At 38.7% G+C, this 20,657-nt stretch overlaps 1 protein-coding gene across 6 annotated transcripts in view; it reads left to right on the forward strand.

Annotated features, from left to right (window-relative positions):
* SBF2 (SET binding factor 2) overlaps positions 1–20,657 on the forward strand; it is a 469,097-nt gene that overhangs the window by 204,996 nt on the left and 243,444 nt on the right. For all 6 annotated transcript variants that reach the window (XR_003853250.1, XR_003853249.1, XR_003853248.1 and 3 more), the window contains 3 exons: positions 4,877–4,996; positions 7,586–7,696; positions 14,345–14,450. Coding sequence is in view for 3 of the 6 variants with exons in the window: in XM_029582714.1 (XP_029438574.1) it covers positions 4,877–4,996; positions 7,586–7,696; positions 14,345–14,450 (337 nt within the window). In the remaining 3 variants the exon portion in view is untranslated. The remainder of the gene's footprint in view (positions 1–4,876; positions 4,997–7,585; positions 7,697–14,344; positions 14,451–20,657) is intronic.

Below are 20,657 nucleotides of genomic sequence, written 5' to 3' on the forward strand. Positions count from 1 at the left end.
TGCATAGAGTGAGAATGTGAATGTGCTTACAATATACTGTAATTACTCTACATCTGCTTAAGTGTGACATTCTGGTGCCTCTTTATTTCACATTATGTTTGCTATCCCTGGCAATGGAGTTTGAAATGCTCATTAGACATTTCGCTGGCTACTTACTAGTCTCCAAGCTGCTAAAAGATGTTGCTTTAATAATATCTTCATGTTGAATAAAACATTACAGCATCAGCCTAGTATTATCTTTGCCATGTTACTGCACCTGCATATGTAGAAATAAGAATGAACAAACAAATTGTAGGCTGTACTGTTTTATTGAACTAACTTAATACATCTGTGACTAGCTTTTGAGAGTTATCCTCCCTTCATCACTCAAGAAATGCTTTATAATTATTAGTACAGAAAACTCAAGAGTAAAATACAATATAACAATTTAAACCAGAAAATCTACTCAAAGCAAAACACACATGCATATGTGTATTAATTTGCAAAAAATGATTCAAAGACCATCTTAACCACTGTGCAAAGAGACTATTAAAAAAATTGACTGATGTCTCAACCAGCATTTGGGTTATAATCATTGGTCATTGTCCTGCAATTGAATGTAACTAATGCTACTGAAATGTTTTTTGGGGAAATTTTTGATATGCACATAAAAATGCCTTTAAAAAAAGTACTTAAGATGCTTATCTGATACAGCTGTTTTGATGGTAATCAGGTGTAATGATGTCATCAAAAGGCTGAAGGAAAACCAACCCAAGCCATATTTTCTAAAGACTATCTAGGAATCCAGTTTCAATGAAGTCTTCTGGGGACTTTCTGAAGTCTAAATCCCTATATAAAAAAAAGAGTTCTCTGGAATCTGACGTTGCAGTGTTTCAAGAGATTAGCCTCTCTTTGCTTCAGGGATTGTATGGATGTCCAAGGAAAGGCCATCCCCATGTACTGTCCATGGATGGGATTAGTCTTTTTATGGGATGAAACGAAAAGGATGACTCATCATGGCAGCAAGGCAATTGCTCTGGCAGTCAGCAATACAGGTTCAGTGCAGTAATACGCTGTAGTGTCTTTGCGTGGTTATGAGGGTCTTGAATAATTTTTTGCAAATTAATACACATCTGCTTATGTGTGTTTTGAGTAGAATTTTCTGGTTTCTATTATAATACATTATGACTATCATAACACAAAAGAAACAGCTTGAGAAAATAATCATGCATGGATAAAAAGAACCAGAATACCTATGTTCCAATATCAGTTTATAATATGTCATGTTTTTTATATCAACAAAACATATTTGAATAGAATCGCAGCGTTAGTTGCCTTGATAATAGTATCTTTAAGGTTAAATGTTTTGTACCAAGTAGACATTATTTAATGATGAATTCCATGGGTGCATTAGAATTCCCAATAACTTGATTGGGAGTGCTGTACAATTATACATTAATAAAGAAAATCAGTAGAGAACAAGCATAGAGGGACTTCTTTTGAGTGATTACATTAAATTCCACACATATTGTGTAGACTTTAATTCAACTAAAACTTTTCCAGAAAATAGCACCTTGTAAAAAAATTTTATATACTGTAATGCACTTAAATTGTGTGGCAAAGAAATTTCAGGAGACACTTCGTACTAGACACTATTTATTTATTTATTTATTTATTTATTTATTTATTTATTTATTTCAGAGCTTTTATATACCAAGGTTTAGCAATTAGCCTTCACCCCGGTTCACAGTAGAACAAGTTGTTACATCGAACTGACAATGGAACATAGTAGAACATATATTGATCAGTTGAATGAGAGATGCATATTGGTCAACTATACTTTATAAGCAGCCTAATACTAATAAAAATTTCTAAACACAAACTAAAAAAAACCAATGAGATATGACTGGAGTGGGGGGAGAAATAGGGGGGAGGAAGGAAAATCGGACGGCGGGTGGATCAGATCATTACATCATTAGAGGTGCACGTTATAAGGGGAGAGCGGGAGGTGGAGAGCGGTGGAAACGGAGAGGTGCGGAGGGGACGGAGAGCAGTTGGTCAGTTTAGGGAGTGCAGCCGACATGGATAGTGTTGAAGGTAGAGGTAAGTCTTTTAGCCCACACCATCTCTGAACGTTTAGCTGAATATCCATGTTTTCAGTTCTTTTTTGAAGGATTTGCTGTCGTTCATTGAGTTTAGGTATTGTGGTAAGGAGTTCCATAAGTTTGGTCCTGCTTTGGAGAAGGCTCTGTTTCTAGTGATAGTAAGCTTTGCCAAGGGAAGTGAGGGTATGTCTAGGAGTAGTTTGCAGGCAGTTCTGGTTTTTCGTTGAGGTTTGTGTTGTTGGATCATGTTGTTGAGTGTGGTGTTGTCTGCTTTGTATATGGCATTGTGCACTATTGTTAGGGTTTTGAATTCGATTCTCTGCTCGATTGGGAGCCAGTGTAGACTTCTCAAAACAGGGGTGATGTGTTCTGATTTCTTCTTGCCGGTTAGGATTCTGGCTGCGGTGTTTTGTAGCAGTTGCAGTGGTTTTAGAGTAGATTTAGGAAGGCCTATCAGGAGCGAGTTGCAGTAATCAAGGCTGTTGAAAATCAGCGATTGTAGCACTGTTTGGAATTCATAATGGTGGAGAAGTGGTTTAAGATGTTTCAGGATGTGAAGCTTGTGGAATCCTTCTTTGGTTTTAGTTGCGATGTTCTTTTTTTAAGTTAAGTTCGTTGTCAATCCAGATGCCGAGGTCCTTTGTAGTGTTTTTTAGCGGGATGTTAATGTTGTCGATTAAAAGGGAGTGTGTAGCGGTAGTTTGTTCTGAGTTGTTTCTTCCTATGAGGATGCATTCAGTTTTATTCATGTTCAGGCATAGCTTTAGCTGGTTTAGCATGTTTCTGATTGAGGTTAGGTGGTTGGCTGCTGTGCTTAGTGCCTCTTCTAATGTGTTAAATACTGGGATGATGATCTGGATGTCATCGGCGTACATATAGTATGTTATTCCGAGACTTGAGATGAGGTGACATAGAGGGAGTAGGTATATGTTAAAGAGGGTTTTCATGTTTAAATGAAGTTGTAAAGCAGGTTTCTGATTCTTGTTGATCCATTCTTATCTCTAGACACACTGAAATAGAAATGTTGGCCAGGTAGTTTAGAGTGTCAGCTGATCTCTGGATTTAAAAGGCCATTTTTAACAAGTAGTTATGCCTCTAAATTGGCAGCATATTGTTACAGCTTCCAAAGTAATTCAAACTTATCATATGAAGGTGAGTTTTCATAAACAATGTGCTCTAATCCAATGGTAATCCACTGTAATCCAGCTGTGGTTGAGGTACTTGAAGTATACATGGCTTATTAAATATTTGGGGTGCAATTTTCAAAGAGCTTTTTTTTTTTTTCCCATGAGTAAACTGTTTCCCCATGGGGAAAAAAATCACTTTGAAAATAGCCTCCTCCCGACCCATCCAGAGAAAAGGGGCAGCTTTAGGGACAGGATTCGGGCCAAGCCAGTAAAGTATGTGCATGGATTTCATTTCTTTACCTCACCAGTGTGTGAGAGAACTGAATGCTTTTTATACAAAGGCCCATGACATTGAAAAAAAAAAAAAGTGCTGTTTAAGTAGTATGCGAGTTTAATGCTTAAACGTGTGCATAGCATTGTAATGAGCTCTCCACTAGTTAGCATACTGTGCAGTAAGGCCCCCTGAACCAAAGTTAAATTTAAAGTGATTTTTCTAGCATTTAAATGTAACTCCTGTCAGGAGCTAAAGTAAACTGCTAGTAAGCTGATCGGGCATGCTTCCTACTTGGGGGAAGGCCATGTCTTCAGCCTTTCCACAAAACACTTATAAAACAATAAATGCTCGTGGTGTGGCCATTAGTATACAGGAAAAAAAATCACTGAGCAGGTTCAAATGAAGGCTCGTGGTGCCAGAACCCAGTACTAGTTCGGTTGAACTGCAAGGACAGGGTGAAGGGAGGAGCTACTGGGCCAAAAATGTATCTGGGACGCTTGAAAGCTGCGTGCTGAAGACTTCTACCCTTGATGAAGTTTTTAGGTTCAGCTTTATACTTTCAGATTATCCGATAAAATAATAAATGAAAAAGATGAGCACTAGTGGTGTTAAATGAATTTCCCTTTCCCCAACCAAAATAACCCTTCTGCCTTTTTTAAACAAATCAGGATAAGCTTTATTGCCATACTGAATCTTCCTTCAGCCTTGATCAGTTCCTCTCATGTCATAACATTTGATTTGGTCCCTGTGGTGTCCCTATGGTGTCCATCTTCTTTTAAAAAAAAAAAAAAAAAAAAAGCTCAACAATATAGATCTCGGAAGTTTATCATTGAATATTGTATCGCAGAATAATCTTGTATGGACGATCAAAGAGAGACTGAAGCTTGTTATCTAGACTTCAGTTTACAGGATCATTTCTGAAACCTACATTTCCTTTCTGTTTTTATCTTCGGTAGGCATGATGTCTTCTTTTCTCTGTTTTAATTTGTGTGCATTCAACAGAATACTGACGTGATGGGAAAACATTTGCATATCGGTGGAAGCGCTGCCAAATTCAAACATTTGCAGAATGCTGTATTCTCTTTCCAGAGTAAATTTCCGCAGAATTCCTGAGTAGCTGGTGCCCGATTCCGTATTGTCAGACACACAAATACGGTCTTTTAACGGCCCAAATTGCTGAAATGTAGCTTTGCCCATTCTTAATATTTGCATTCCTCCAGAAAGTGCTTCTGATTCGTTTTTAGTAAACCAATTCCAAATTCTAAAACGCACAGAAAATGCAATTGCAGTGCTGGGTCTCTGATTCTCTTTATTGCCATCCACTCCTTTGAGATGTGCGTCTTCCTTGCTTTCATATTGTTTCTTGTTTGATTTATGTCTCTCTTTTATAGGGCACTAAACATGAAGATACGGAAGGTGAAGAAGAATCTGGTTTAATTCAGCCTGCTCAAGTGTTTGCCCCTAAAAGTCTGGTGTTGGTGTCCCGATTAGATTATCCAGAAATTTTCCGGGTAAAGTACTCCCAGCTGTCATCTGTAATCTGTGTCAGTGTACAAATTCGTTTTTAATGAGCAGCAATGACAAGTCGCTTTGATTTACAGCATTTTAGCACTGGTGTGGGACTTTATCAGTGCATATAGAATTAGACTGTATTAAGTAAAAGTGTAGGATCCAGCAGAATAAATGCCTTAGTGGATTAATGCTTTGCCCTTTGACTTGTGAAGATCTATTTCTGAATTCGCATAGCCCATAAGGTAAACAGTTGAGCATTCTCAGCTGAATGAAAAATCCTCCTGTTATTGGTCCTTACAGTCCTAATCTGCCGTCATATGTTGTGCTTCTATGTTTATGTTCCTGTAAAAGACATTGCCTGTTTTTAGCCAAACTCAACACATTTATTTCCAAATTTATAAACCACTTCTCTCAATTAGGCTACAAAGCGGTGTGCAGAATAATTATAAATACAATTGTAAAATACGTTACTTAACATATAAGTAGACCAAGGCAAGGCATATGGCAAATTCCAGGTCAAACTGAAATGTGAAAGGTAATTTGAAATTACAGATTGTTTCTAGGTGTACTGACGAGAGACAGAACATTTCATCCACTCCACACGACCTCAATATTTAAGCAAACACAAAAAAAAAACCCCAGTGACTTGATTCTTGAACTGGATTCTATGTAGTATGACATTTTTTAGAATCAACATGAATAAGGCATCTGTGTGGTTGCAAATGCTCCTATACGTTAATATCACAAACTACAAAGCCTCCAACTTTCTCCTGGATCAATGCAGCTACTAGAGCTCTGTACCACACAACAAAAAAAGGCCGTGTTAAAGTATCCTTGTTAAAATAATTTTGGTATCTATTTTTTAAAGAAATAATTATAGTTAATGTGCAGCTAAGTTCCTGAATACAGTGGGCTTGATTTTAAAAAGCATGTACATGCTTAAAATTAGGTTTTACATGAGTAAATGTACTTTAACTCTGTAAGTGGGCTTTTGAAAATTGCTACAATATATGCCATTGAATTGTCAATAGATTTTACATGCATAAGTGAACTTTCAGCATGTAAATGGGCTTTTGAAAATAGTTATGATAGTATGTTACATTTACAGGTGTAACTCCTTTGAAAATTACCCTCAGTTCTAGAATGAACTAAAAATAACTATTTTGAAATATGTCACAGGACGGCTAGTAAGTTGATGGGAATAAGGAGGCAGTCAGTCACAGTTATGTAAACCTGGGCTTCTAGCATCATGCATGTACTTCCTGTTTTCCTTTATTTATTTATTTATTTATTTTTAATTTTTATATACCGATGTTCCTGTAAAGAATACATATCGCACCGGTTTACAAGGAACTGAACAGTCGCCTCCAGGGCGGAAATACATTAAAACAGTCGCCTCAAGGCAGAATACATTAACACAAGTATACAGGAAAACTATTAAAAGAGAACTTTCATAAACTCAATTAAATGTAACTGTGAACCATAAATCAGGAACCATAAATCAGGAACATATGTACAGAGGTAGGTACTACCTCTGTACATATGTTCTACCTCTCTGTACATATGTTCTCTCTGTACATATGTTCTGTACATATGTACTACCTCTGTACATAGGTACCTCTTTAGTACCTACCACCAGGGGAGCTGGAAATATTTTTATAGTTGGGGGTGCTGAAAACTAGTTTTGACCTTTTATAATGGAAAACTGCACTCCTATTTCCAATACCTATGCCTGCCACCACAGGAAACAGACACATTGTCTGAAAGTCAGGCTGCCACAGCTGTGACTGACAGCCACCCAAGTCCCATTAGCTCTGTAGCTGTTATGAAATGGCTTTTTAAAATAGTTTTCAGCAAAGTTTACACTTATTTCTTATAGTGTCTAGTTGTAGAATAGCAATTTCTATAAAGGTTAGCAACTGCTAACACATTTGGAAAGGGGCATATCAATATCAAAATATTTTTGTGTCTTGAATTTTTTGACTTTGGTTATCTACATTTTTACTTTGTCACTGTTTTCTTTGTTAAACTGTAAAATGACATTTACTGTACTTATGATATTTTTAAGTTTAGTTTTTAGAAAATACTCATGGTTGAATGATTATTTTATGAACTTGTGACTTGTATAATTGGTTAATTGATTATTTCAAATTTCCACTGGGAAAAATCACATCATATGACATGACATCATTTTACCAAAATTCCTGTCTGGAGATTTGATATAATGATTGTTAATCAAAGTTGGAAAAAATATATATATATTTTTTGACCGTTAGCAAATTATCAGTGAATATAATTAGAAAATATATTCCGTAATGTACAGCTGTTGAAACAGATTACTTACTGGAAATAAAATTAATATTTAAATATATCCTGAAAACTCCAGGGTCTTGGTGGCATTTTTAATGAATGCCATCTCCATCAATGAAATTTCATCAAACCCCCCCTTATTGGAAAGTAGCCATTATTCATTTCTCAATCATCTTTGAATACCAATTAAAAAAAATATATACTGTTACAATCTCCATTTTTTAACTTGTGTCCCTGGTGTAAAGCGCTTACATGTTCACTGTTTTTACCCTTTCTAGGCTTGCCTTGGCCTGATCTACACCGTGTATGTTGATAGCCTGAATGTCTCGCTGGAGAATCTTATTGCAAACCTCCTCACATGCCTTGTCCCGGCCGCTGGGGGGTCTCAGGTAATGAAGGCAAAGCTGGGTATTGTTGCAGCTAACTTAATTTATGAAGAAAGCCAAAAAAAAAAAAATTCTTTGAATATTTTCGGTGAAAAAGGATCCTAGTTCAGTCGACTGCCGTCCCTGTGGCCCTGCTTTCCGAAGACAGCAAAAATTCCATTCCAGGCTAAGGTCAAAGGGTTAATTTTGTCACTGGATTTGTTTTTTCTAGACATGGCGACAAATCAAATAGTTTATGTAACTTGAAAGGTTTTGGGTTTTTTTTTTTAATCCTAATCAGTTTAGAAGTGTGTTTCTTTCTTGTGCTGTTTTCCTTTTATGCAAGAAATGATGGGCTCCATTTTCAGCCGCTGTGCGGCTCAGCTATTTAGCCGGATAAACACAGCCAGCTAACTAGCAGGCTGAATTGAGCGGTGTGGTCGCGCCGCTGAATATACCCACTTATCTTAAAGTTAGCCGGTTATGTCTGACCAGCTAACTTTAGGACAGCCCTATGGCCCGACTAGAGATAGCCCCTATAACTTATGCGGATAATTCAGCTCTGCCTGGAAACAGCTCCCACCCGCCCCCGGAATGCCGCCGACTCTGTGTTCCATGCCTAGTTATTTTGATGTTACTATATCTGTTTTTTTGGTTTGTTTTTTTTGCATTGATGTACTCATACCTCTTTATTGGTATTTTTGGTTCTCTGTCCTTTGCATTATATTCTTATCTGCCACTAACTTCCTTCTCATGTTTCTCTGATGCCACACAATCTCGGTAAAACAGCTTTTCTTTTAAAAAGTTAACCATAGAGTTGTTTGAGTAAAAGTGCTAAAAAAAAAATATGAAATATAATTAAAATGGAAAAACTGAACTGGGCATCAGCATTATAGTGAGAAACTGTGGACCTGTAGCCTACAAAATGACCAATGGTGGAATTATAGTTAGGACTCTCTTTAGGTTTTAACCAATAAACATTGCTAGAACATCCCCATACCAAACCCCTCTAGAACACAGGAGGTTATTGGATAAATTCTGGAAAACACTGTCCTTCTCAGTACACTTTCACTCTCCCCCAGTCTGCCTTACATCCGCTGCTCTGTCTTTGTATCTTTTCCGCACTGATGGCTTTTATGGCTGATGGCTGATTGGCCTCCACTTTCCTCCTGAAATGAATATAGTTATGCAGCATAATGTTGCATTTTCTTTTTGTAGATTTTTGTCAAATTTTAGCAATTAGTCTAGCAGGTATCCTTGCAGGAACCTAGACATGGCATTAATTGTCAGTAAATGTTCAGCCTAGATGGATTAATCAGTATTATAAAGATGCTGGTAATTAGCGCTGGTTACCAGCTTTTTCTGCTTGGTCAGGTCTTCAATCTTTTAGTCTCTTTTTGACCCAAAAAAGTCCCCTAACTGGTATGAATTTGTTTCTTCAACAGTGCTGATACTGAATGATCTTTTGATCTCTTGCCTCTTCCTTAAGCAAGACACGAGAAAGAGTACATGATGTGATAAATGATTGCTGAAATTTATGATGTAATAAGCGATTGTTGATATTTATGATGCGATTATGATGTGATAAACGATTGCCGAAGTTTATGATGGTTTAAGCCAGTGATTTTCAACCTTTTTTGAGCCGCGGCACACTTTTTACACTTAAAAAATCCCGGGGCACACCACCAACCAAAATGGCACAAAATGACACTAAAACAGTACATATTATACATATGTTTAAAAATATAGATTCTAAATGTATCTATACTCATTCAGTGTGAAACCTGGGCCTGTTTCGATGAACACAAAAGGGATATCCTGGCAGGAATGGTGGAAAGACACACACGAAGCTCTTCCTCAACAGTTCTCAGTCTCTCCCTGTTTTTAGTTTTTATGGCAGTCAAGCTTGAGAAGCCCAGCTCACATAGATATGTGGTTGAAAATGGGAGCAATGTCAAAATAGCTTTGTTGGCCAGAATGGGGAACTCCTTGGCAACAGATAACCAAAAACTGTCTAAAGGAAGATCAGCAAACTTTAGCTTTAAACCGCGATCTTGCTTCAGTTCAATGAGTTCCTCTTGCTCCTTTAAAGTCATGTCCTTTCCAGCAACGGATAATGAACTGTATGGGTCCCTAACCCAGTCAAGGCATTCTGTGAAGGCTGAAGAGAAATAAAACGACAATTTCTCCTCAAGAGTTTTCAAATGTCTGCCAATCACCTCGCACATTGCAGCAGTGTTGCCATCATGCAGTTTCTCGGTGAGCGGGAACATCTGAAGGTTGCCACCCTGAACATGTTGTTGCCAGAGCTGCACCTTTAAACGGAATCCGTTCATTTTATCAGTGCTTGTAAGCAGGTTTTCATTTCGGCCTTGCATCCGTGTGTTCAGTTCATTCAGATATTGAAATATATCAGCCAGGTATGCCAGCTTTGTACACCACTCATCACTTGCAAGCAGCTTTGAAAAATCGGACCTCTCGTTTGTCAGAAATATTTTAAGTTCCTCTCGCAACTCATACACACGGGCCAGCACTTTGCCGCGTGACAGCCACCGGACCTCCGTGTGGAGCAATAAGATTTTATGTTCCGCTTCCATTTCTGTACACAAAGACGCAAATAAGCGACATCGCAAAGGTCGCATCTTCACAAAGTTCACTATGCACACAACATCATCCAACACAGGAACTAGATCTGCTGGTAAGGTCTTTGCAACGAGGGCCTCACGGTGCAAGAAACAGTGGGTAACAAGAACATCTGGGTTTCTTTCTTTAACCCTACTTACAAAGCCTTTGATGCGCCCGACCATGGCTGCGGCTCCATCAGTGCAGACACCTGTGCAGTTTTCCCATGTAAGCCCACTTTTATCAAGATATTCCGATGTGACCTGGAATATTACCTCTCCTGTTGATTTTTCTGGCAGTGCCTTGCAAAATAGGAAGTTTTCTCTAATGGCTTCTCCATCCACAAAACGCACATTGGCCAACAGCTGACAATGTCCACTGATATCCGTCGACTCATCAAGTTGCAAGGCAAATTTCTTACTGATGCGCACCTTTTCCAAAACAACTGTTTCAATGTCAGCAGACATGTCATCAATCCGTCTGGAAATTGTGTTATCAGAGAGAGGCACTTTAGCTATCTCTTTGGCTGCGTCAGGGCCAAGCATCTCATTTACAATAGCTTTACAAGCTGGTAGTATTAATGTTTCTGCCACAGTGTGAGACTTTTTTGATTTAGCTATGAGTTCAGCAACAAGGTAGCTAGCTTTGAGGGCTCTCTCATTTACCTGTGTGCTTTTTCTCAAAAAAGTTGCTTCTTTCTCATTGTTTGTACGTAAGCGTACAAAATACTCCATCGGCTTGTTTTGAACGGAAGAGTGTTTCGTTTGGAGATGGCGTTTAAGCTTGCTTGGCACCATGGCGCTATTGGATAGCTTCTCACCACACACCAAGCACAGTGGTGTTGGTGCTGTCGCATCCCCAGTGAAAGTAAATCCAAATGAAAGATAGCTTTCACTGTATTGCCTTGAGCTCACTGTCTTGTCTTTTTTCTTTTGTCGACCTCTCATACTAGGGCCTTCATCTAGGTCAGAATTGTGTCCAGGGTCCTGTTCGGCATTTGCCTTTTCCATTCTCAAATACTTCTCCATCACTGCTGAGATAGTGTGTGCAGCCACACACTAAAATAGAAGAGTATTACATTATCTGCCACACTTAAAGGACCTCTGCCAAGCATATACTGCAATATAAAGGGGTACAATGAGAAATACTATGGTCATGAGGCCAGAGTACAAGTACCAGCTCGGTGATGTCATTAAGTCGCGCGAGCGTTCAAAGCTCGCGCATGTGTTATTGTACACGGCTCCTACACTGTAGGAAGCGTGACTGCGCATCGTAGGGGAACAAAACACAGGGGGCACTATAGTTTGGGGAACTTTCCCCGCGGCACACCCGACCATGTGTCGCGGCACACTAGTGTACCGCGGCACACTGGTTGAAAATCACTGGTTTAAGCGATTGCTGATATTTATGAGCAGCATTTTTAGAAATGATAAAAGCAGAACACTTTACATTTGGAAGTGTTTAGAATGAGAAACCAGCAAAGACACAGGAGAAGTGAAATGGCTGGAGCAAATCTAGTGAAAACTGAAAATAATTTTGGCAGTGCTGTTTAGGATAAGTTGAATTGAGCGAGCATGGGAGAGAGGGAAGGGCATTGCAGTAACTGAAACATTAAATGATATTAGCATAGAAATACATTTTGTTTAATTTGGGGAGAGGAAAGGACTGATTCAGAAAGATTAAGGCTGCAAGATCTGGCAACAGAGGAGATATGTAAGTTGAAAGAGACGAATGAATCAAATGTGACCCTGAGATGCTGTGTGTGGACAGGTATAGAAAGGTAAAAGATCAGAGGTGTGTACAGATCAAGATATGGGTAAGCAGAGGGCAAGCGGTGTGAGAAGAGAAAAGAAGCTCAGTCTTATCCATATTAACCTTCAGCTGATGAGTGAACACCCAAGTGGCAACAGTGGCTGTTGGCAGACTTTCTCTTTCTAGAAGTTTCAGTTACAGTAAATTGCTGATTTAAAATAAACTAAGGGTAAGATGGTGTCAAGGAAAATGCGTGTGTTTTTTTTGTGAGTTCCTGCAAGCCTGGGACTGTGGCTTATCTCGTGGATCTATTCAAACCTTTTCAGCTGCTTTGGCTTTTGGAATCCTGAGCACTCGCCAGAGCATCAATGCCTCTTGAGACAGAGGAATGAAAGAGAGGATGATGGTCTGTGGGGAATGGTGGGTACAAAGGCAAGGCTCGGGTCTTTCCTTCAGAGGATCTACATTCCGCCACACGTGTTTGGCTAATAAGTTCTTCACTCAAAAGACCGAACTGCGAACATCTAACATGGTGGAGATGGCTGCTCCCGAGTCCAGCAACCTTGTCTGCACTACAAAAGCATTCCCTTTTTGTACTCTGACCCAGGGAACCTTATTGAAATTAAGTGCATCCCGACATCAGCTTAGGGGTAAAGGGGGTTATTATATCCAACTCAGTACCAAAGACTTCTGATAGCAAGGTGACTTGTTTAGTATGGAGATCTCATTCTTTTCTAATGTTAAACTCTGCCCTGGAGGCTAGAGAAGGAATCTAAAGATCAACAGGGACTAGCCCTAGAACTGGGTGGGAAAGCAATTTTGGATCTAAAACAGGTGCTGGAGACTAATATGGATATATTGAAGAAACTAGTAAATAAGATAAAGTTAAAATTTGCTGCTCAATAAATAGATGTTGAAAAGAATGGAAAAAAGGGACAAAGATCTGGAAAAACAAACTCTGATGCTTCAAACTTTGATTAAAAATATGCTATTGGGTAAAAAATTGGACAATTTAGAGACCTCTATGAAATTTAAAAAAATATAAGCACAATACATTTTCCAAAAATGTCTAATATCTCAGGGGTAGAATTGTTTAAGATGCTTGGGTTTTCAGATACCAAAGGAAGGGTTGTCTCCACTTATGAAAGCATTAGAACTGCCAATAATATCTGGTGAAGAAAACATCTAGAAAAGAAGCCACTGAATAAAACTCTTTTATCTTAGAATCAGAGACTTCAGCTTACCATCTGCCAAAGTTATGCTGTTTATTTCTCTTGCTTTACAACCAGACTGTGATTTGTAATTAAAAATGTGTTTCCAAATATGAAATTCTGTGTTTCAGCACAGAAAGTTAGACTATCCGGACATAAGCAAGACATAAACAGTTTCTAGCTCTTTGCCAAGATATTTTGGAGAAGGGGCTGGATTTATTTTAAAATACCCCTGTTTTATTTTTTTCTACTCAGACCAGCTAGTATTATTTATTTCTGGTATATCCAAGTCTCTTATTATTGGTGAATGTGTATCCTTTTCTGGCACCTCCAGAGCATTGGGAGTAAGTCAAATTCATTTTCACTTACATACATCAAAGACTTGAATGTAATAGGTTTGTGCTGTATATACAATGCTTTTGTTTAGTGTATTGTATTGCTTTTTTTTCTTTGTTTCTTGCCATATCTGTCATTGTGAATTTCCACCTCGATATATGTTTGCTTCCTGTACATCTGATGCTGTAAAGCTGAAGTGTTTGCTAACTGAATGGGCATGCATATCTAATCCCTTGCATTTAGATGAAAACATGATAAATGCATACTCAGTAGCCGTTTTAAAAAGCTGTCTACATACCTTGTCAATCATGAGATGGTGAAATAACAAAAATGGGACCACCATGTTTATTTAGAGGAAAGTGATACCACATAGAACACAACCTGGATTAACACTGAATTTGCCTATGTTTTAAGAGTCTTTCTTTGTTTTAATCATAATAATCTTACATTGCAGCCATATGGACAATCGCCATATTTCAGAATATATTCGTATAAAATGTAGATTGTTGTATACTTTACAAGCTTCCCATTTCTCCCAGGAGCCTTCTCTTCTCATGGCTTTTACTTAGCATGCTCAAAGACCTCCTAATCTGGCCTTGAATTTTCATATTCTTCAAGTTCAGTTGCAGTTAAGAGTAATCAGAACCAAAATATTCTTTCTTCAACAGAACAAAATGAAATGATTAACATTATCTTTTACATTTTCATATGATATCTATTTTTTATTTTTATTTTTTTTTTTTTTTTACAGAAGCTGTTTTCTTTGGGAGCAGGAGACAGACAGCTAATCCAGACTCCTTTGCATGACAGCCTTCCTGTTACAGGCACCAGTGTGGTTCTTCTGTTTCAACAATTGGGTATGCTTATTCTTGGTGTTGCTTTCTTCAAGACAGGGCATAATTCACTAATGATGCAAGTTAATCACTGGAGTGCTTTGGAGAGCAGTAGGGGCAACTGGGGCCGCAGTCAATAGGCTCTTTGGAGCTGTAAGAGGTTGAGGTGACTGTTTTGCTTGTTTGCGGTGTTTTTGCGTGTGGTTTAGAATGGTTTATGGTTTGTGCAAATGATTCACTGAATTATTATTAGGTTTTTCTTTATTATATTTTAACTGGATTCATTCCCTAGTGAGAGTATGGAATAGGATGTAGTTTAGTTTTTTTATGATTTGTACTTAATTTACTTTGAATTTGAATTTTAGATTTGTTTTATTAGGGATTTTTTTTTGTTTTGCTACATGAAATGTGTTTGTGATATTTTATTTTACGGTATTATTTATATGTTTGAAAGCCACTTTGGATATTTCTATTGGGTTTGAGAAGGCAGGATATAAGTCCATATAGAAAAATACAAATAGTTAATTGTATGTGCAGCTTAGCTTGGTGTTACAAGTTTAAAAAGAAAAAGCACAGGGAATAATGTTAATGTTCACATTTTTGTTTTCATGCAATTATAACCTCTAATACTTGGATCTTATCTAAGGATTGCCTTCACTGTCATGCAACACTATTCCAGTTGATATTGTCAATTCTGATCATACAGTACTTTATAAAGCTCAGAGAGTATTGATGTATCTTTAAACTATTTGTAAAGAGGACTTTTTACATTTTTTCCTAGCTAAGTTTACTATTGTTGAGGTGAATTAATATTATTTAAAATTCTGGGGAATAATGGGTAGGAAAGAGTAAGATAAGCTCTGAAATATATCAGCCTGCTTATGATTGAAGGTTTTATGTTATGTGCTTTGATTCTCTGTCCCTCTGGCCATAAACAAACATGGTACCATGTCGGGGGACATACTATGGATGACCTTTGGGCACATTCTGCTTGAATTATTGAGTAAAAGGTTTTGAATCTTGAAATCCTGTAATTGAGATTTTTGAGATACAGACTTATTATTGTCTGGTCACATACCTTATATCTTCTGATGATTTCTGAAGTGTGTCACCTTTTTAGCTCTCTACTCATTTGCCTGGCATTTGCCAATGAGGCTGTGTCAACAGAGCCAATTCCAAAGCATCTGCATGCTTTGACATAATGATTTAGCTCCTTGAAAGTTCAATTTTTACTATTTTCAGAAGCTTTTTTTTTTTTTTTTTTTTTACATGGACCCTTATATAAAACATGTCACCATGTTAAAGTCTGCTATTAACTGCACATGGGAATATGGAAACTATCTTATTTTCTAACAGACCCCTAGATTCATCAAAATGCTATAATAATGCATAGATAATGTACTTTGCTTAGGTAGTGTATCACAGGGTGCATAAAAGTAGAGAGAAAGAGACTATTTATAAGGCCTTCATAGTACTCAACTATTTATATCTCTATAAGAGGGCCGGCTAATAGTTCGAGGTGAGGTGGTGGTAGTGGTGGTTTAGGGGCCAGTTATACATGCAGAGTGAGATGTACAAACAGCACAGTACACCTCGGTGAAGATTTGATGTCATTTGGAGAGAGGAAAGTCACACAAAGTTGAGATTTCTACTGTGTTCTCTCGCCCTAGCTTGATGGACTCTATAACAGGGTACCATCAAGCTAGGGTTAGAGAACATAGTAGAAATCTCAACTTTGTGAGACTTTCCTCACTCCAAATGACATCAAATCTTCACCAAGGTGTACTGTGCTGTTCATATGTCTCACTGTGCTAAAACTGGCCCCTAAATCCTAAACAACCACCAACACTTCACCTTGAGCTATTAGCTGACCTTCCTATAGTGATATAAATAGTTGAATACTGTGAAGGCCTCCCCAGAGGCACTCCCTCTCCCTCTCCCTCTCTCCCTTCTCCCCTCTCCCTCCCCAAGCCCAAAAATGGCCGAAATGCAATTTGCAAAACTTATCGCAAATTGCATTATGGCCGTTTTGGCCATATCGCACAGCTCAATGCCGGGAAAAAGGTGTAGTTATTTCTGGCGTTAAAGCTGTGCGATAGCATGTGTTATGCTATTGCACAGTGCGATATTGCCCCAATCCCACCCTTCTAAAAATTTGCATTTGTGCCATGTGGTAACACATTTATCGCATGCGTTACAGCATTAATGCATGCGTTAATGCCTTATCGCGTGTGTTAATGCCATAATGCATTTTGATGAAACACCCTGAGAGTTTTTTACTTGTTATTTGGTATACCATGTCTAAAATTAGCTTTCTTGGCTTCTTATCACATTTTTTATAACTTTCTTTTACTTCTACATTATTAAGAGATTCGAATTAAAAAAAAAATTGAACTACTACTGGAAAAAGACTGAAAGCAATGTATTTTTTTGCTGATTTTTAGTTAAATTATAGGTCTTAAAATGCATATCCACTGATAAACCCCTGCAAAATGTTATAATTAAAAACTACATGATACCCCTACTCCCCTTTGTTAGGAAGCATGGGGAAACCTAAGCCACAAATATCCTGGTATATAGTATCTATTGGATGGATAAATGGAGCCATAGTTGTCATGTGGTCAGTCTGTCACTTTGCACATGCAGCATACTGGCAGGAGAAAAGATCCTGGATTTGTTTATTTGCATTTTATTAGAAATTCATGAAGCAGAAGTAGACAGCTTGATTGAGTAGCATATGGAAGTCCTTGAAGAAATAAAAATTGCTTCATTTTTGCAAAGGCATTTTTTATAAATGTTGCCAAATATTTTAGATATACTGTAATTTTTGGTCTTGAATAAAAAGAAATTAAAGTAGCTTTAAAGAGGATTTTCAAGTTGTTTTATTGTAGGTCATTGTTGGAGGTTGTCAACATTAGTGGATTAAAGAAACAAATGTAGACTGTATTTGTTCGTGTTTGTTGTTATGTAGAAGAATGTTTATTATGGTTTGATGTCCTGATGTTATAAGGAAAAGAGAGAGAAAGGGCAAGCTTCTAGCATTTTTCTACAAAAATATTAGGTTGTGTACTTTAAATGTACTTTATAGAAGAATACAGATTTGGTCGGGGAAGGACTTTTTAAATTAATTTCAAACATTCTTGTTTTGATCTTTAAAAATTTAATTTGGATTGTCATGTTCTTAAGTAATGAACATAAATTAGCTCAATGCAGGAATTGCTGCAAATTATGCATGATCAATTTTGTATAGGCTGCAACTAAGCTTCCTCTAGGCAACATGGTTTTACCAGAGGAAGGTTATGTCAAATGAATCTGATCAATTTTTTTGATTGGATGACTAGGAAATTAGATCAAGTGCAGGCCTTGATGTGGTTTACTTGGATTTCCACAAAGCTTTTGATATAATTCCACACAGTATGTTCATGAATAAAGTGAGCAGCGTGGAAGTGGGTCCCAAGGTGGTAGAATGGATTAGAAACTGGTTGACTGACAGACAGTGGGAAATGGACATAAGAACTGCCATACTGGGTCAAACCAAGGGTCCATCAAGCTCGATATCCTGACCAATCCAAGCCACAAGCATCTGGTGGTATCCCAAAAAGTAGCTAGATCCCATGCTGTTTACACTTAAGGATATGCAGTGGCTTTCCCCAAGTCCAACCATTTAATGTTTATGGACATTACCTCCAAGAATTGTTCAAACCTCTTTTAAACCCAGCTATGCTGTCTTTATCATATTTTCTGGTAATTAATTCCAAAGCTTAATTTTGCATTGACTGGAAAAATATTTTCTCTTCACTCTGAGGATGTAAGGGTAATGAGTGGAGTGCCTCAAGGATTTGTTCTGGAATGAGTTCTTTTCAATATCTTTGTGCAGTCTACGACGAGTGGATATCTCTGAAGAAATAGACAGTATGAGACGTTATCTAAGAAAACTTGAAATGGTTGAATACTTTGCAGTTAAGATTCAGTGTGAAGAAGTGCAGTTCATAGGATGTAGAATCCAAAGCTGTGCACATGATGAGGGGTAAGAGACTGATATACATGGATTGGGAGTGAAACCTTGGGTGATAGTGTCTGATGATCTGAAGGTAACAAAGCAATTTGACAATGTGGTGACTAGGGCCAGAGGGATGCTGGGCTGTATAGAGACAGGCAAAACCAGCAGGAAAAAGGAGTTGATAATGTCCTTGTACAGGTCATTGATGAGGCCTCACCTGGAATACTGTGTTCAGTTCTGGAAGCTGAATCTAAAAAAGGATAGTGTTATTGTTCGTAAGGTTTTGGGTGGACCCTTGAACACTGTGGCAGCTGACCACGCCCACGGGGGGGGGAAGTCCCGTGAGGGGCCACAGGTCAGGCTCAGCTTTGGGAACACACAACACAGAGTTATATCTTTTATTAGACAGAGTTGAGAAGCCACCAGAGGGGGCAGTAGTGAGTAGAGATGAAGCCCAGCTGGGCTAGGGTTCCTCAGGATACTGGAACAGCGATTCCCTCTATGGCTGTGCTGTAGTGGAGAAAACTGAGATAGTGAGTACAGTGGAGCATACACAGAGTTCTGGTAAGGAGCCTTGTTGGTAAAGATACTCGCACAGCGGTTTCTCCCGGAAGGTGACACAGAAGCTGGAATAGAGGCAGGCCCTCGAGGAGCGAGTACCTGGAACAGCTCTGAGGAAATAAAGTTGGTAACTTACTGATGATTTAGGCAGCGATTTCTTCCAAGCAGAAGAGATAAGTGCAGGCAGTGAGTCAGGGAACATGGGCCCTCAAGGAGCGAGTACCGGTTCCTGATAGCGACCTGAAAGAAATGAGAAAGGCCCCCGACGAGCAGGTACCCTGTTAGGATAAAGTCCAAAAGTTGGAGAGGCAGAGTAGCTGGGTAAAAAAGAGTGAATCCTATCCGTAAGGAGTTCCCTTGCTAACTCGATTAGCTAGCAAAAAGTGTAGGCTTTTGTATCCGGGATGCGTGACGTCATCAGAGGGGGACGCCCCAGAGGTTCACGCCAAAGAGAGAATAAGAAGCAGGGCCGCGCAGCGCGCACGCCCTATGGTACCTGGACAACATGGTGGGATGCAGCGCCCAAGCCGGACCGGGGATGCCGGAGAGGACGGCAGGCAGACGCCACGGCAGCCAGACGTCCATCAACCACAGGAGGAGTCACAAAAAAGGTAAGGTGGGCGGAGTGGAGGCATCGGGCAGTGACAGTCATAACAGATAGAGGACAAATTAAAAGCAGTCCAGAGAAAGGTAACCAAGATGGTGCAAGATCTGAACCAAAAGCCATATGAGATGAGTCTGAAGGACCTAAATACGTATACCCTATAGGAGAGGAAAGATGGGGGGATATAATATAGACTTTGAAATATCTGAAGGGTATTAATAATGTGCAGAAATCACTTTTCCAATGGAAAGGAAGCTGTAGAACTAGGATTCACGAAGAGGTGGTGAAAACAACGGGAATGGGATAAACACAGAGGTTCCCTAGTGTCCAGACAGAGGATGGAAATGAATAACCAAGGTAACATATGGTATCCTTTTTGGTGACATATTTCTGCATGGAGTGGCAGCTACAACTCTAAACACCTTGCTGGGCAGGCTAGATTGGACCATTTAATTCTTTATCTGCCGACATTTGCTGTGTTACTCTGTTAGATCAAGGCAATATTTTCTGTACTAAAGCTGCTCTGTAATTTGACAACTTTTAATTGTATGCATTGTATTTCCAATATGCCTCAGCAGTAGAACCATAGAAATGTATAACATGACACCAGATAAAGGCTATAAAGCCCATCTGATCGTCCCGGTGGAATTCCTATGGCATTGCTTTAGTAGCCAGTTGAGCTTTCTTTCTCTTCACTGTTTCCCAGCTTGGGAATGTGCTGATCTTGTCTCATCTTGGAAGCTAAGCAGGGTTGGGGTTAATACTTGGGTGGGAGACCACCTGCATATACCAGGAGCTGTAGGCTTAGGATACTCTATGCTTCTGCCATGACTTCCTAAGTTCTGCAGAAAATGTTAGGACCTAAGCAAATGTTCCCTTTTTGAAGCTGGTACCTGGTGGCCCTGGTCCCTGTTTTATTTGCAAAATTAAAGCATTTTGCAATTATAAGATAAAGCAAATGATCAGAAATATCCTGGGATGGTAACTCTGAAACATCCGCGTGGAAGCACAGGTACACACGTATGACGGCTCATGCCAAAGGATGCGGCCATTTTATAACTCATAC

The sequence above is a fragment of the Rhinatrema bivittatum genome, chromosome 17 (genome assembly GCF_901001135.1).
Source record: "Rhinatrema bivittatum chromosome 17, aRhiBiv1.1, whole genome shotgun sequence".
Lineage (NCBI taxonomy): Eukaryota > Metazoa > Chordata > Amphibia > Gymnophiona > Rhinatrematidae > Rhinatrema > Rhinatrema bivittatum.